We start from the raw sequence: 16,688 nt of genomic DNA, 5'->3' as shown, positions 1-16,688 counted from the left end.
GTGGTCATGTGACCGGGGGAGGGAAACCTGGGAGGTGGGAGCCCCCCAGAGTGTGGCCATTGTGTGCTGCAGGGGGGCTCATTCCACAACCCCCTCCAGTACACAGCGCCCCCATAAGGCTGCCTTCACACAGAACGATAACCGTTCAGTCTAAACCGCAACAATGATAATCGTTCGCTTTTCGTTCGTCATTCATTAAAATCATGGTTGGCTCGTTCAGCAGCGCTCGTTCGGTCGCGCTCAGTCACGTATGCAGCGAATGCGCAAGACTGAACGAACGCGAATGATGAACCTGCCGGCCCGAGAGCGAACGAGTCTGCGATTACATCACTCGCGTGCTCAAGCGATAAATCGGCTCGTCCAAAAGCACCCCGAGGTCACTTCCACGTAGCGGCACGTCCTACCTGGGCGTTCCCTCGGAACGCATCGCCCATTGATTGCAATGTGACAGGAAGCCACGCCGTACAATGCGAGGTTTCCTATTGAAAACAATGAGAGACACGTGCCGGTCCTGCGACGCGGCTGAACGCCGTAGCGTAGGACCGCAGACTGACTGAAGGGGTGGGGGCGGTGCTGACAGGAAAATACCTTGCATTCCCCGTGTAAAACGCACGCGATATCAGACGGGTTTCACGGCCCAATATTGCGCTCGCTGTAGGAAGGCCGACTTCATATGGGTATAAGCACAATTGCGCACGTCTGAGTGCAACTTTTTTGCGCTGTTGATTTTGCGCACACCTGTCAGGGTATTTTACTGAACTTTTTCTGCTCGTAGGGCATGTTCATTCTCGCGCGGCAAACTCACCAATTGAAATCGCTGATTAGTCGCCCCCCCCATAGACTTCTGTGGGGATCTGCAACGTGCGAACATGCAGAAAGATAGAGCATGTACCAAAATGTGCGCACAAAATCCGTATATATGAACAAACCCATTGAAATGAGTGGGTTCTATTCACTGGGTATCACGCGCGCAAATATATCTGTCTAAGGGAGCCGTGAGGGTCTTTTCCAATCTGCACCATGACGGTCCCTTGAGAGAGAAAAAATCCCAGCAAGCGGCCATATGCTTACCAATATACTGATGCAAGAGGGCAGGTAGAAGCACCACAACCCCCAGCATGCAGACACCCTACTATATGGAGGAGCATTGCACCGTACTGAGGACCACCCACTCACACACCTACATACTGCTTAGTACTATACTCACATGACTGTATTGGAATTGTATATTACGCGGGCTCTGTACGTCCGTGTGATATGCGATCAAGCACATTGCAGTTCCGCTCACATCGGAATTGCATAATCCGCAAAATAGAACGCAGCATGTTCTATTTTGCCGCATGTATACGCGACATAGAGCCCATCGCTCTCTATTGTCACATATATACCCGGCGGCCATACGGAATTACATTGTGTCTGGGCTTTGGGTATACGTGTCATCGCTAAGCAACGACACGCAAAATATATATGTATTACAAAAGGTGTATTGCGCCTGACCGCCTGTGTGAGTACGCAGTAACGTGCAGTGCAATTTCGCAGCTGTAAACCGCTGCGGGAGCCCCACGTTTTCCACTTACGGCCTAAGGAAGGTGTGACTGGGTGGTCATCGGTACCTTCACCTGTGCGGGGCTCCTCCATATAGCAGTCTATATATAAGTACACGGCTGGGTTCACACGAGGCGGACTTTTCGCACGCCTCCTAACGCCCGAGCCTGGGCAGAAAATACGCTCGTGCGAATGGGCCCTAATGGGATTTGTCGGGTTTGCATCATGCAGCCCCGCATTATAGCTCAGCGTGCTGCACTACACTGGACCATAAGATGGGAACAGAAGCTAACTGCCAACCATCACTCTCAGTGTGCCCACCACAATTCAGTCACTGTCCCTTTAAATAACAGCGTTCCACCATAAGGTACAGTTACGGTTCGCCCATAAATGCCAACCATGACTCTAGTGCGCCCCAGTGCCCCTATCACTACTGGCACTATAGCAATGTGGAGTCAGCAAGCCAAACTTTCAACTCCATTACTTTTCAAAACTCCGACTCCAGCTCTGTCTCCATGTTGTAGTTGGCAACTTTCACTTTACTCAAAATTTACTCCCATCCGACATTCCTTGTGCCGGAATCTCTAAACAGGGCAGCGGCATTTAGAGGGGTTCTCCAGGATTTTTACAATGGATGACATGATAGATCATTAATAGTTTGGGGTCTGATGCTCAAAATCCCCACGAATCAGCTGATGCCGACACTGCTCTGTGTACAGATAGCGCTGTCCCTATTGCAGTGGCATGGGTTGGTATTACATTAAACTCAATGGGAGCTATGCTCCAGTACCAAACCAGGCCATTATAGTGCTGACAGCACTGTCTACACTAACAGCGGGTCAGGGGATCAACTGACTAGTGGTGATCCCAAGCAGCAGACCTCCACTGAGAATACGTCATCGCTAGTAAACATTCTAGAGAACCCCTTTGATTAAAGCTGCACATGTACCTTCAATAGCTCATCAGCCGAATGCTTTATCCCCCGACACCCCCGTACGCATGATTGCATGGTTTGGCTGAGTATTCATGTCTTTTCCATGGGCAGAAGGCAGTAAGCCTCTGTTAGACAGCTCTGTTGGAAGCTTATCTCCAGAGAGAACAAAACGATTGGGCGTTGAAATTCGATGTGCCAATCCTTCTTTTTCTTGACATATGTGCCCCTCCCCTGCTGTAAGTGGATCATGAAGAACTCTCCGCAGATGCAGAACCAGGACTGGCAGTGCTTGCAAGAAATTGAGCCCTGCGGCTTGTGGTATACCGCTGTGCACTGCAAGAGCAGGAGGTAAGCGCTTACGAATATTTAATCAATTCCAAGTGCAAAATTATTTTTGAAAATACATCGATTTAAAAAAAAAAAAAAGGTGTTCAAAGCCTTTAATGATGAAAGCATCAGAGTCTGAATAGGAGTTGCAGGTCTGAACCTCAAAGGGCAGATTGGTCCTGAAATAGCGACTATTGTCATATATATGGGAAAAAATCAAGCATCTCGAAGGAGTTGTCAGATGGAATGAAACCTCCTCTGTGGGATTGTAACGTTATAAGTGATTACAATATCAGAGCAAAAGGATCATGAATTGTGGAGAACTGACCCCTTTAATGGAGGCTCTAATACCCTGTTGTACTGCCTCTAGCTTGGATACAAGATGTGATACGGGCAGGCATGGAGGCTCTAGTACCCTGTTGTACCGCCTCTAGCTTGGATACAAGATGTGATACGGGTGGGCATGAAGGCTCTAGTACCCTGTCATACCGCCTCTAGCTTGGATACAAGATGTGATACCGGCAGGCATGGAGGCTCTAGTACCCTGTTGTACTGCCTCTAGCTTGGATACAGGATGTGATATGGGCAGACATGGAGGCTCTAGTGCCCTGTTGTACCGCCTCTAGCTTGGATACAGGATGTGATATGGGCAGGCATGAAGGCTCTAGTACCCTGTTGTACCGCCCATAGCTTTGATGCAAGATGTAATACGGGCAGGCATGGAGGCTCTAGTACTCTGTTGTACCACCTCTAGCTTGGATACAAGATGTGATACAGGCAGGCATGGAGGCTCTAGTACTCTGTTGTACCGCCTCTAGCTTGGATACAAGATGTGATACCAGGGGGCATGGAGGCTTTAGTACCCTGTTGTACTGCCTCTAGCTTGGATACAAGATGTAATACGGGCGGGCATGGAGGCTCTAGTACTCTGTTGTACCACCTCTAGCTTGGATACAAGATGTGATACAGGCAGGCATGGAGGCTCTAGTACTCTGTTGTACCGCCTCTAGCTTGGATACAAGATGTGATACGGATGGGCATGGAGGCTCTAGTACACTGTTGTACCGCCTCTAGCTTGGATACAAGATGTGATACGGACGGGCATGGAGGCTCTAGTACTCTGTTGTACCGCCTCTAGCTTGGATACAGGATGTGATATGGGCAAGCATGGAGGCTCTAATACCCTGTTGTACTGCCTCTAGCTTGGATACAGGATGTGATACGGGTGAGCATGGAGGCTCTAGTACCCTGTTGTACCACCTATAGCTTGGATACAAGATGTGATACGGGTGAGCATGGAGGCTCTAGTACCCTGTTGTACCGCCTCTAGATTGTAAAGAAGATGTGATATGGGCAGGCATGGAGGCTCTACTACCTTGTTGTACCGCCTCTAGCTTGGATACAAGATGTGATACGGGTGGGCATGGAGGCTCTACTACCTTGTTGTACCGCCTCTAGCTTGGATACAAGATGTGATACGGGCAGGCATGGAGGCTCTAGTACCCTGTTGTACCGCCTCTAGATTGGATACAAGATGTGATACGGGTGGGCATGGAGGCTCTACTACCTTGTTGTACCTCCTCTAGCTTGGATCATGTGGTCTGTCCAGATTCCGCTCAGAAGTCCTGGTACTTTACCAGAAGAAAACGCTCTGCACGCAGCATCTTTTTGTTTATTTCTGGTATTTTGTGCCAAATCTGCCACGGATGTTCCAGCACACATATGAAACCTCCTTAATAATAACAGAGACTCGGCCATGCAATGCAGGAATGTAATCAGAAATTTACGGACTTGACAGTGATAGAGGATCAGATGCCCCTTGACCCCAAACCATCTGCACAACTGTATGACTTGGATACAATGAATGCTTTTACTACTGATGATCTATTCTCAGGGTGGGTCAACAATAGTTGATTGGCATTAGTCCATTACCAACCAAATGACATTATTTTGGTGCCAAGCACATGGATTTCTGCATCGACTCTGACACCCTCAGCAATGGCAGACAAAGTCAGGTCTATTGCCTCTAAATCTAAACAAGAATGTCCCCATTCATTACCAGCAGCAGACCTTGATACACAAAGTAACATTTAAAAGCACACTGAGAAAAATGGGAAAACCCCTTTAAACTGCAACTAATAATGCTAAAAATGGTCTGCTGTTCCCCCTCGGCCCTACAGGGAGCGCTGCACAGCGGAAGCCCTGTCCACCCAGCCTGCCTACATGCTCCACAGACCACAATAAAGAATCTGTCACGTGACGGTGACGTCATCAGGAAATCGCCAGTTTCCACCAATCCTTTCTGCGCTGCTCCTTAGTTAGGCCCCGCCCACACCTTACCACATGATCATGACGTCTCAAGGAAGTTATTCGTTATCGATGAGCTGTTCCTTGGCCACGCCCAGCAGCTGGCACATGACCGTGACGTCAGCGGTGGGTTAGTTCTGGCGCAGTCTTATAGGTATTTGACAGGTAAAGGCGGCGCAGTGAGACCTCCACACCCGGCGGAAGGAGACGAGCGCAGGTAGGTGCTACGGTCAGCGTGAATGGAGTCGCCGCTCTTCCGGGGTCACCCTTACACTACGTGCCACTTCCTCCCAGCAGGGGGCTTCTTTGTTCCCAGCCTGCCCCACATATGTGACCTGGGGGGGTCTGTGTACACACATATATACACAGCATCACCCTGCGGGTTTACACTCTGCTTGCTCTCAGTTTCTCACTAGCTTCACCACCTCTGCTTGCTGTCAGTGAATGCTTGAGGCTAACAACATGTCCAGCTGTAATACTTCCCACAGTTGAGTTTGCTACAGTTGCATGCAGTCTAGACCCCATTGGTTGCAGTGACTGGACTGGTGTTGCTCCCCCTAGAGGTTCCTGCAGTATGATGCATGATGACCGCTGGGATATAGTGGGAATAACAGCAGAGTCATGGTGGAAGAAATCATCATGATGGTCTGGGCCCAGGTAGAAGAATAGGTAAAGTGGACTATTCCAGTCCTAGCCCATGTCACCTGTGATCACCGGAGGTAACAGCACTGTAATCACTATCACCGTGTAGATCCGGTATCTGTTGTATGATGACCCCCATATACAGAGGCATACTAGGTCTGAGCAGCATGTAGTATGTGTAACATTTGGGTGCCATATCCGCCAGCAGGTGAGATACAGCACCAGTCTATATATGGAGACCGAGAAATACTGATGACTGTTGTGTCCGTATAACTAACACGATGGCGATCGGTCTTCTTTTTTATCTAGACTCCGCCCCCTCTGCCGGCATTGGTTTTCGTTACCCTTCTCACTAAGCTCCACCCACCCATGCAGCATAAAGTTGAAGAAACTCAGATTTTGTACAAAACTGTTCTGCGCCAACACATGCCCACCTTGATAAGGTTATCCCTCTGGACCGGATGCAAGTGTAGCGGACTCTCAGCTGTATCAGGTCTGTACAGGGTTTACAGCACTTTATCAACAGCAAGAAAGTTGCCGTTCGCTGACAGCAGAGATCTTGAAAACTAGGAGGAGTAGAACACGCCAGATGCTATATATTTATTTAGAAGCTCTCAAACATGGAGGGAGCTCGCCTTTAGGGTTGTAACCGTCTAGAAACACCTCTTAACACGCTGGTCGCATTTACCGCGGGGCGCAGGGGCGTAACTATAGAGGATGCAGGGGATGCGGTTGCACCCGGGCCCAGGAGCCTTGGGGGGCCCATAAGGCCTCTCTTCTCCATATAGGGAGCCCAGTACTATGAATAAAGCATTATAGTTGGGGGCCCTGTTACAAGTTTTGCATCGGGGCCCAGAAGCTTCAAGTTACGCCTCTGGCGGGGCGCTTAGACCGGCGTATGACATACGGGTAGATGTGTCCCGAAGTGTATTGCAAAGTTGTGGAACTATCTGGACTCGAGTTTTATAAAAGTGGACAATTCCTTTAAGGGCTCCTTTACACGTAGCGGAAAATGGTGGATTTTCATCAGTGCGAAATCTCCACCGCAATCCACATCTTTTGCGTGAAAATTCTCAGTATCGGTGGCGGTCCGCAGCGGACGCGACTGCAGATCTGAACCAGCGCTGCTGTTTTTGAAAATCTGCACCGTTTTCCGCTACTTATAAATGTTCTCTCCTCCATAAAGCAATGACCTCCAGGGGCCATATAATGACCTCCAGGGGCCCCTCCAATCCTGAGAGCGAAGGGGCCACACCGCGGGGCCGCCTGCTGTGCAGGGAGTTGCAGCCGTCCCGTTCAGCTGACATTCATTCTCAGTATCAATGAGGGTCCCAGAGGCCGGCCCCCACCGGTCATGAAGTGACGACACATCCTGGCCCTCTGCCGTCACTTTAGAAAAGGGCAAAACCTTCTCCATCGTGTTTCCACCTGCAGCAACGGAAAGAGAGCGAAGGTGCAGGAACTTCTGTCCATTCTGGTCTTGATTTGCTCTGTGGATGAGAACCTTCCAATAGCAAAACTGTGACGTCGCAAGAAACGTCCCGCCGGCGGCTGAGTGACCTGCGCTCCCTGCACTAGACTGCCATAAGCACCCGGAAACTCTGTTCTTGACTCCTTAATGTTGCCTTCACACGGACAAAAGAAATTGCACGCGATTTGCATGTTGGGGCGCACGAATATAAACCCCATTCTTCTGAATCGCTGCATGTTCTATCCCTGCGTGCCCTCACATCGCCCATGGCTTTAAATAGGGCCGGCGGCAGCATCGCGCTAGGTGCGCACGGTGCGGTGCGAGGTTTCCCCATTGAAGACAGTGGGAGAAACTCCACAATCCTCCACGACGGCCGACGGTGAAACAAAAACGCCTCGCAGTCGGAGGGAAAATGCGGGTTGCCAAGCGTGAAATTGGGCCGTGAGTCACCGCCAGATATCGCACTCGCTGTGTGAAGTTAGCCGTGGGGGTTATTCGAGCAGGCAGGCTTTTTCGTGTGTGTGTGTGTGTGTGTGTGTGTGTGTGTGTGTGTGTCATCCGTTTTTCACACGTGAAGAGAAAAAATATATATATGCATGCGCCCCTTTGGCGCTTTTTTTTTCTTTTTCGTTTTTCTTTCCTGTTTTCACTCTTTCCTAGCATGGGAGGCTTTTGTCCATGAATATGGACCAAAAAAAGGCCAGGCTACGACTTTCTTTCTCTTTTTTTTTTTTTTTTTTTTTATTGAAACGCACACCAGTCCGCATAAAATAACCGCGGTCTACATGCATCCATTTACTTAAATAGGTCTGTGTGCGGTCCATAAAAAATACAGACAGCACATGGACAGAAAACACACCCGTGTGAATAGGCCCGTGGAGTGCAAATAAACTTTCTAAAAACTTCTGGCATGTCCCAGTGAGATGTGAGAAGTATTTAGTTGGTGGGATCCGGGTGCTCAGACCTCCATTGATCTCTAAGACGAACCCGGCAGAAGCGTTCAGCGGAGCGCTATGCCCGTCCAGCTGTCACCGTGCGAAGTGTCCCGACTCCATAGTCCTTGTATAGAACCCATAACCACTGAGCAGTGATGAATATGGCCAAATGGGCTCGGCGCTCAATGAGCACTTGTTCTGCGCATCTGTTATCGATTGGTGGGGGTCTCGGATCCCACTGATTAAAAACTTCTGACCTCTCACTATGACATGGCAGAAGTTTTTAAAAAGCTTAGTTACACTTTAACTTCTAGTTCATAGTTGCAATTGTTTCTATAGAATTCAAGCAAAAGCAAAAAAATACAGTCTGTAGGAACCCTCTGACTCTCCTGACAGTAAGAGCTTTCATAGGGACCAGCAGATAACAGCTCACAAAGGTTATACTGGCTGCTGGGATTACTCCAATGCTGTCACAGCCATTTGTAAAGCAAACATGTTGGAGAACCAGAAGTACCATAATGTGAAGAACTCTTGTCTGCGGTCTCTGTTATCATGTGAAGCTCCGCCCCTCCACCTGTGGTCATGTGCTCCATTATCTCACGGTCTGGACACTCGGTCACATGCTGATCTGCATTTATGGCTACTTGCAAAACTTTTTTTTTTTAAAGATCTTTTAATATATATCAGGAAATGGTCACAAAGGTGGAAATGCCCTATAATGGGCGGCTATTAGTCTGTTCCCCCAGATGAGCGCAGCCTTGTGGCGAAGGGGAGCATAACTGCTTGCAATGTGACATCACACTTGTCTGATATTAAGGCGACGTAATAAAAATGTGGTCAAACCAGGAAGATGTAAAGGTCATCAGGTGCTAAAATAATAACCTCCAGGCTGATACTTTTACTAGCGCTCCAGCGGAGGAGATCTGATGGGTGAAGCGGGTGTATCATTAGCCATAACGTTCTGGCTCTTGTAAAGTTGCATCGGGCACATGGCTGAGCTGTGGGCACAGACCCCAATACTGAGGTCCACAGAGGACTCGCCCAAAGTCTGTCAGAATCCAGCAGCAGAAGCGCTTACAGCAGCCCCATGGCAATATATGAAGACCATATGGAGCCATAATAGACAATTACACACAAGGCAGCTCCACTTTAATCAATCTCTTGTCTGGGCGAGATCTGGAGCTTTTTTCAGCCTGATCCTCCTGATTCATGAATACTTGTGCCGCTCCAGATCGTCTTTTTATTGGCAGATTCCCCCTTTGTAATTCTTTCACCACCGACTGCTTTATAAGACTTATTTTTTTTGGTTGTCTCATTGGGAATTTATCTTTCTTCACCTTTAGGAGAGAGACACCATGTTGGGCTCCGGGTTCAAGGCCGAGCGACTTCGAGTGAATTTAAGGCTTGTCATAAACCGACTGAAACTCCTGGAGAAGAAAAAAAGTGAGTAACTCCAGCGGGGGGGGGGGGAAGGGTGCCCCGTCAGGGCAGCGGGGGGGGGGAGGGTGCCCCGTCAGGGCAGCAGGGGGGGGGAAGGGTGCCCCGTCAGGGCAGCAGGGGGGGGAAGGGTGCCCCGTCAGGGCAGCAGGGGGGGGGAAGGGTGCCCCGTCAGGGCAGCAGGGGGGGGGAAGGGTGCCCCGTCAGGGCAGCAGGGGGGGGGAAGGGTGCCCCGTCAGGGCAGCAGGGGGGGGGGAAGGGTGCCCCGTCAGGGCAGCAGGGGGGGGGGGGAAGGGTGCCCCGTCAGGGCAGCAGGGGGGGGGGGGAAGGGTGCCCCGTCAGGGCAGCAGGGGGGGGGGGGGGGGAAGGGTGCCCCGTCAGGGCAGCAGGGGGGGGGGGGGAAGGGTGCCCCGTCAGGGCAGCAGGGGGGGGGGGGAAGGGTGCCCCGTCAGGGCAGCAGGGGGGGGGGGGGGAAGGGTGCCCCGTCAGGGCAGCAGGGGGGGGGGGGAAGGGTGCTCCGTCAGGGCAGCAGGGGGGGAAGGGTGCCCCGTCAGGGCAGCAGGGATTCCAAGTAGGAGACGGCCTGACAAGCAACGGCTCTGGTGGGGTCGGACTGTTGGTGTATTACATGGAAGGCCGTTCATCTGTCAGTCATTCAGTGTAGGTCGCTGCTGTCCATTCGAAGATCTGCTTCCTTTTTGGAAAATGGCGGATTCTACCTGCAATCTTGGAAGCCAGACTTAGAATGGCTTCTCTAGTAAAGAGGTCGTTGTATCTGATGCCACGACCCTTGGGAATTATTCAAAATTGTTTTCTGCCCTATATTAATCAAAGGATGATGGAGGCTGTAATATAGCGATAACTGTAGAACAGCAAGTTGTTGTGTGTTTGTTTATTTATTTTTTTAATGCCCCAGTACAACTGCTTTCTTCTGTATTGTGGATGGTCCGGCCGTCGCACATGCCACAGTACAGACTTTCCCACAACGAAGTGGAATCTGCGACCTTTCCGGAAGCGCCACGGGTCGGACGGCTTACATTGACTAAAGTTGAGCCGTCCGTGCGGTGCCCGCAGAAAAATAAAGCATGCTGCGATTATTATTTATTTATTTATTTTCTCTCCGAGCGGAAATGGCAATTGATTTTCCCTTGTGGACATGAACAATCACTTTGCCATAGCATACCATGGAGGGTTAAAAATCCATCTGTGTGTGTGAGGCCTAAAGGGTGCACACAAACCTATGTTCTAAACTTAGACTAGCCAGCGAATGGTAAAGCCATGTTTAAGAATTTGCAAGTTTTGAGTTAAACTCCTGTTAGGATTTGACACCCTTAAAGGAAGCCTGTTCTTGTGCTGCTAGATAAGTTCCATCTTGTAAGTTTCCTCTTCACCTTCTCTCTGCAGCCGAGTTGGCACAAAAGGCCAGGAAGGAGATTGCAGACTATTTATCTACTGGGAAGGATGAAAGAGCGAGGATCCGGGTGGAGCACATTATCCGAGAAGACTACCTGGTGGAAGCTATGGAGATCTTAGAACTGTACTGCGATCTGCTCCTCGCCCGATTTGGATTAATTCAATCCATGAAGTAAGTCGGGATCTGGAAATTAAAGGTTATGTAGCAGAATTGACTTATCACCAATCCACAGGATAGGTGATAAAAGTCTGATCTGTGGGGGTCTCACTGCTGAGACACCCCCCCCCCCACTGATCCTGAGAATAGGGGATCTGTGTCTCTCTCTTCCAGCCAATGTGGGGATACTTCTCCTTCCTGGGGTGATGTCACATTAAATAGAACTATGGCCCCGCATGCGCTGCTTCTTTCATTTCAACAAGGCTGACAGATATTGCTGAGCGCTTGGACTCGGCTATCTCCACCAGTCCCGTTGAAAGTGAACAGAGCTACGCTGCATATGAGCGGCCATCACTCCATTCAATTTCCTCCTCATTGCAGGCGTGCAGCAAAGCCCACAGTGAAGAGGATGGGGAAAATGGGACTCCTGCTCTCGGGATCATGAGGGTCTCATTGGTCAGACCCCCATTGATCAGAAGTTTATCATCTATCCTATGAATAGGTTGTAAAAGTTAATTTTGGCACCAAATCCATTTTAAAGGGCTAGTCGGATCCTAGTCATATCACTAGGATCCATACTGTTCCTGAGACCTGGGGTGTTAACATATTTCCAAATGAGGGATACAGAGACGGTCAAGTTCATTCACTGATAATTCCATGTTCACTCTAAAGGAGAGTGACCATGCATGCTTCCTTCATCTGAAAAGGGACATCCAAGTTCTCAGGATTGGTAGGGTCCAAGCAGTCAGAATTGTTTATATTTCCCACATCATCGTTTAATAATGATGCTTATACCCGCAGCCCATACACAATGTAATGGAGTATGGGCTGGGGTTGTATACATGAGAATAGAGAACCATTTGCTATATTTCACGTATATGCGTCAAGATAGAGCATGCTACGTTCTATTTTGCGCTCGCAGATTCCGAAATTCTGACACCCTAATACAAGCAGAACTGCATAAAGCAATGTAATCGCTTGCAAGCTACAGCGTATCACTATTGAGTACAGAGCCCGTGTGATACGCAATTCCCATTCGGTCGTGTGACCCTGGCCTAATACTGTGTAGCTGGATCCTATTTCACGTATATTTATAGACTTGTATGTTTGCAGGGAGCTGGACCCGGGTCTGGCTGAAGCGGTCTCCACACTCATTTGGGCAGCTCCACGCTTACAGACTGAAGTATCGGAACTGAAAATAGTGAGTTCTCTCTACAAACTGTTTATTGCACCTTTAATGTGAAATACAAATCTGACGGGTTCACTGATGGTATAACGACTATGAAACCCCTTGTGTGAATAAGGCCTTCAGACAATGTTATTACTGGGACTACTTTTGGTCTGACCTGTGGCTCTACATCTCCCTTACTGCAGGTCGCTGATCAACTCTGCGCCAAGTATAGTAAAGAATACGGCAAGCTGTGTAGGACAAACCAGATTGGAACCGTCAATGACCGGGTATGTTCTGGGGTCGCTGCAGGCTGATATATTTGAGAAGATATTATTTTGTTTTGGAAAGCATTTTTATTTTCTCTTGCTTTCTTCTAGCTAATGCACAAACTGAGTGTAGAGGCTCCTCCAAAAATCTTGGTTGAGAGGTACCTCATTGAGATCGCTAAGAACTACAATGTGCCCTATGAACCCGATTCTGTGGTTATGGTAAGTGAAGAGTTGACTGTATTCGTCTATACGCTGCAGTCTGCTTTATTACTAGTCTGGGATAGATCCGTCATCTGTATGTGCAGAGGAAATATAGCAGTGATGTATATAAAACCTACATATACACCTCTTTTGGAAGGGCACTGCGGACTATCTACTTCACGCAGGCGCTGGTGACTCTACAGTGCCTGCTCTACATCAGATTGACTGTCAGTAACCGCAGCCTTATTGTTTAGAGAATTCATGGCAGACTATTAATTCCTTCATTCTAATCTCCACCTTCCATTCTATTTCTAGGCCGAGGTTCCCACAGGTATTGAGGCAGATCTTATAGATGTGGGATTTACAGATGATATAAAGAAAGGAGGCGGTGGAAGTGGAGGAGGAGGAGGTGGAGGATTTGGAGTACCCCTGCCAACCATGCCAGCTATGCAGATGCCCACTCCTACAATTCCATTCAGTTACCCTGCACCTAGTGGACCGGTATGTATGTGATGCTAATGGCTTATATCTAGTATCGTCATTAGCATTGTGTAATTCTTATTTCTATATCCTCTAAGAGCATCTTAACACACAAGTGCTTCTGCGGTGGGCTTTCTGCAGCAAATACCCTGGACATCCGCAGTGGCCAAATACGTACCTAAGTGGTGCAGATTATGCCATGGATTGTCCGGTGGGTCTGCTGTGGCGTTTAACCCTTGTATTTTAAAGGTTAAATATCGCAGCAGAAATCCACAGCAGACATATATGCTGCAGATTTAGGATCCCCAGGGTTCTTCGTTGTAGGGTCTATACAAGATTTTATTGCAGAACTGATCCACTACTATACCTGATATGCTGCTATACTGCCTGTGCCGGCCATGCCCCCGACATAACATATCTGAGCTAACCAGGGTGCTAGATCATAGGGTAAATGTTTAATTTATGTTTATTCTTATTGCAACAGGAGATGTTCAATGGGCCGCCTATGGGAAATTATCAACCTTTTGGTAACCATAATCCTCCAGCAATGGGCATGGGCCCCCCACCGATCCCATCTATGCCTCCTACATATGAGTCTGTAAGTAGCAGAAGGTGTATGATATGCAGTTTATTGGAGGGACTGACAGATACTTGTGCTTTAGTAGACTGACCAGATGGTGGCGCCTTAGAAGGATAAGTTGTAGAGCCTGGCCACTACAAGAACACAGTACAACACAATGCAGGGAAGATTTGGGCTTTTCTTCTATATTTATTTGTTTTAAATGTCCTTTCTAGATTCAACAAAAAATTTGAAAGAAGGGGAAAAAAAAAAAGAACATAGCTATGGAATGTTTCTTTTCCTAAAAGGAGACAAAAGTTCTGAAACTCCTGTCACAATATAGTATGGTTCCTAGATGCTGTATATGAAGTGGCCCTTGATAAGTTACTGCATAGTAATGACCCTGCTGTCTGGTCGGTGCTGCACGACTGATCTTTCTAGCTTGGTTGTCATTTATTGGGGTTCCAACTAGTTTGTACAAATGCCGGACAGTAGCATCAAATACACGTCTGTGCCGGCTTTAGCCTTCGTAATATATTCTTTTACAGGTGATATTTGGTCACTATTTTGTAAAGTACACTGAAAAACGTAAAACTAAAGCCAAAATAGAAAAAACATATACTACTACTCAGGAGTGTATACTGTATTGTGATATAACTAGAGATGAGCGAGTAGTGCCTTAGCCAAGTATCTCCCCACTAAAGATTTGGCGGCCGGCGCAGGTGACAGGTGAGTTGCGGCGGGGAGAGAGGGAGAGAGATCTCCCCTCCGTTCCTCCCCGCCAGCCCCCGAATCTTTAGAGACGAGCGGGGAGATACTCGGTTAAGGCATTACTCGCCCCAGTAATGTGCCTTAGCGAGTATACTCGCTCATCTCTAGATATAACCGTATATGGCTTAGTAGTTTACTTGGCAGAGAGGGGTAGGATGCTAAAACAAGTACCCCCTTCCAGGTCTACCCATAGTATATAAAGTGGAATCCACTGTCTAGTTGCTACCTGAAGCACAAGGAAGGGAAGTACGCGTTTCGGAGGTCCTCCCAGTACCTTGTTTCTCAAAATGGAAATATTCATTAACTTAAAAATATAATTTTTACATTTGCACTTTATTGTGCAACTCTGTCTGTAGTAGCGTTTTTCTTTTTTTCCACGTCCACAAGAATGTATGGTCAGTGGATGCCCTATAGTGTGGCATCGGGGTGGAGGTGGGCAGTGGATGCCCTATAGTGTGGCATCGGGGTGGAGGTGGGCAGTGGATGCCCTATAGTGTGGCATCGGGGTGGAGGTGGGCAGTGGATGCCCTATAGTGTGGCATCAGGGTGGAGGTGGGCAGTGGATGCCTTATAGTGTGGCATCAGGGAAGAGGTGTTGGTCTGGAAATCTACTGCAAACATAGTAAGGATGTACTTTTAAGGTTGTGACCTGTTTCTTACACAACAACCCATTACTTTTCTTCTAATAGATTGGTGATGGAGGGCCACAAGCAAACAACCTTCCCCGAGATGGTGAGTGTACAAGAATCAGAATAATAGAGACTGGTTTATTATACATATTTGAGATGGGGATATGATACAGCTGTGAACCAATTTTTTTTTTTTCTTATTTTATTTTTTCTTTGCCTCTTCAGGTTCCAATAATCTACCTGTTGCTAAACCAAGAACAAAAATCCCAGACAACTTTGTCCTTCCAGAACTCCCCTCTGTTCCTGACACCCTCCCTGCTGCTTCCGCGGGAGCTGGGACTTCCAATTCAGAAGACATTGATTTCGATGACCTCTCACGCAGATTTGAGGAACTGAAGAAGAAAACTTAAGACGTCTGTTGGCTCTTCTAGTCTCTTAACATCCTGCTGTCTGCCCAGGAGATGGTCTGAAACATCCTTTGTACATTATAAGCCGACCATCCGCTGACAAGGCCTCTGCTGAGGCTAAAATGGTTTGATATGTTGATTACCCCCTATGCTGAGTTTGCGGTGGCTTTTCCAGAGAAGAGCCTGTCTGATTTGTAGTCGGTGAGGACTGGCCTCGGTCAATCTAGGCTGAGGATCCATTTCTCCAAAGCTGCCATATTTTCTATGTTATGTGGGAATGTCATAAAGCGAGACCCAAAGGACTTATCTCTGCTAATAGGCTGATAACGAGCTGCTTCCCTACCTGATTTTCTAACCTTTGTATATAACATTGACAGACTTGTGTTGAGCTTGTATGAGCGTGCACTTCTGAAAAATAAAGCTGTGGCCTTCGAGAGTGTTTGCCGAGTGGGTAGAGAGGAAATGGAATGTCATTGTCCAGCAGATGATAGATAGATATAATACACCAAGAGAGAATGATGCTTGCTGTAAGTGAATAAGCCCTTTAATTAGACAGGGTACATTAGCAGCGCTCCTGTCTCCACATGCAATGACTTACAAGCAAACTGCAGTTTGTTCATATCCCATCATGACTGGTTCTCTTTCACCGCTGCCTCTTCTTCAGCCTTTTTGGGTACTCCGAACACCCCTGACAGCTTCAAAAAGAGCAAGTCCACAAGTTCCCTTTCTTCAAATGGCTAAAGATTGGAAAAGAAAAGTATGGTAGATGGGGGTGGGTATACACAAAAAGGAAACACGTTCCCGAGATGGAAGATTCAGGAAAAAGGAGATTCCCATCCTTTAATACTAACAGCATAACTGCATTGTTTTTCCGTCTGTGTTGTGTATGGTATTGCGCTTTAGTAGTAAGGTTGTATTCACATAGGCAACTTTCACGTGCCTTATCTGTCTGATAGTAATATGACTATAACAAGATCAGCGAGCGTACTTGGTAAGGACAGATACTCGAGCAGGTATTGTCCTTTACTGAGTA

General features: G+C 48.1%; 1 protein-coding gene across 2 annotated transcripts; it reads left to right on the top strand.

The window, feature by feature from the left end:
* Window positions 1-5,184: 5,184 nt before the first annotated feature.
* Window positions 5,185-16,089, top strand: IST1 (IST1 factor associated with ESCRT-III). Of its 2 annotated transcripts, none has more exons than XM_066582510.1 (10): window positions 5,185-5,330; window positions 9,505-9,604; window positions 11,003-11,183; window positions 12,282-12,369; window positions 12,543-12,626; window positions 12,717-12,827; window positions 13,125-13,310; window positions 13,774-13,887; window positions 15,309-15,351; window positions 15,474-16,089. In XM_066582510.1, the coding sequence occupies exons 2-10, from the start codon at window positions 9,517-9,519 to the stop codon at window positions 15,656-15,658; spliced, it is 1,080 nt and encodes a 359-aa protein (XP_066438607.1). In that variant the 5' UTR covers window positions 5,185-5,330; window positions 9,505-9,516; the 3' UTR covers window positions 15,659-16,089. The 2 variants fall into 2 exon arrangements, with proteins under 2 accessions (XP_066438607.1, XP_066438608.1); XM_066582511.1 differs by lacking the exon at window positions 5,185-5,330 and adding an exon at window positions 6,116-6,248.
* The last annotated feature ends 599 nt before the right edge of the window (window positions 16,090-16,688 follow it).

This window comes from Eleutherodactylus coqui, chromosome 11, assembly GCF_035609145.1.
Source record: "Eleutherodactylus coqui strain aEleCoq1 chromosome 11, aEleCoq1.hap1, whole genome shotgun sequence".
NCBI classification, from domain to species: Eukaryota; Metazoa; Chordata; class Amphibia; order Anura; family Eleutherodactylidae; genus Eleutherodactylus; species Eleutherodactylus coqui.
The sequence above is the reverse complement of the archived record's forward strand: the minus strand, read 5'-3'. Positions and strand labels throughout refer to the sequence as shown.

Bases quoted from the DNA above. Each gene is read 5' to 3' on its own strand.
- IST1 (XM_066582510.1), top strand. From the start codon at position 9,517: ATGTTGGGCTCCGGGTTCAAGGCCGAGCGACTTCGAGTGAATTTAAGG. The intron at 12,370-12,542 runs GTGAGTTCTCTC...CCCTTACTGCAG, and splicing joins AAGTATCGGAACTGAAAATA to GTCGCTGATCAACTCTGCGC. The intron at 13,311-13,773 runs GTATGTATGTGA...TTATTGCAACAG, and splicing joins ACCCTGCACCTAGTGGACCG to GAGATGTTCAATGGGCCGCC.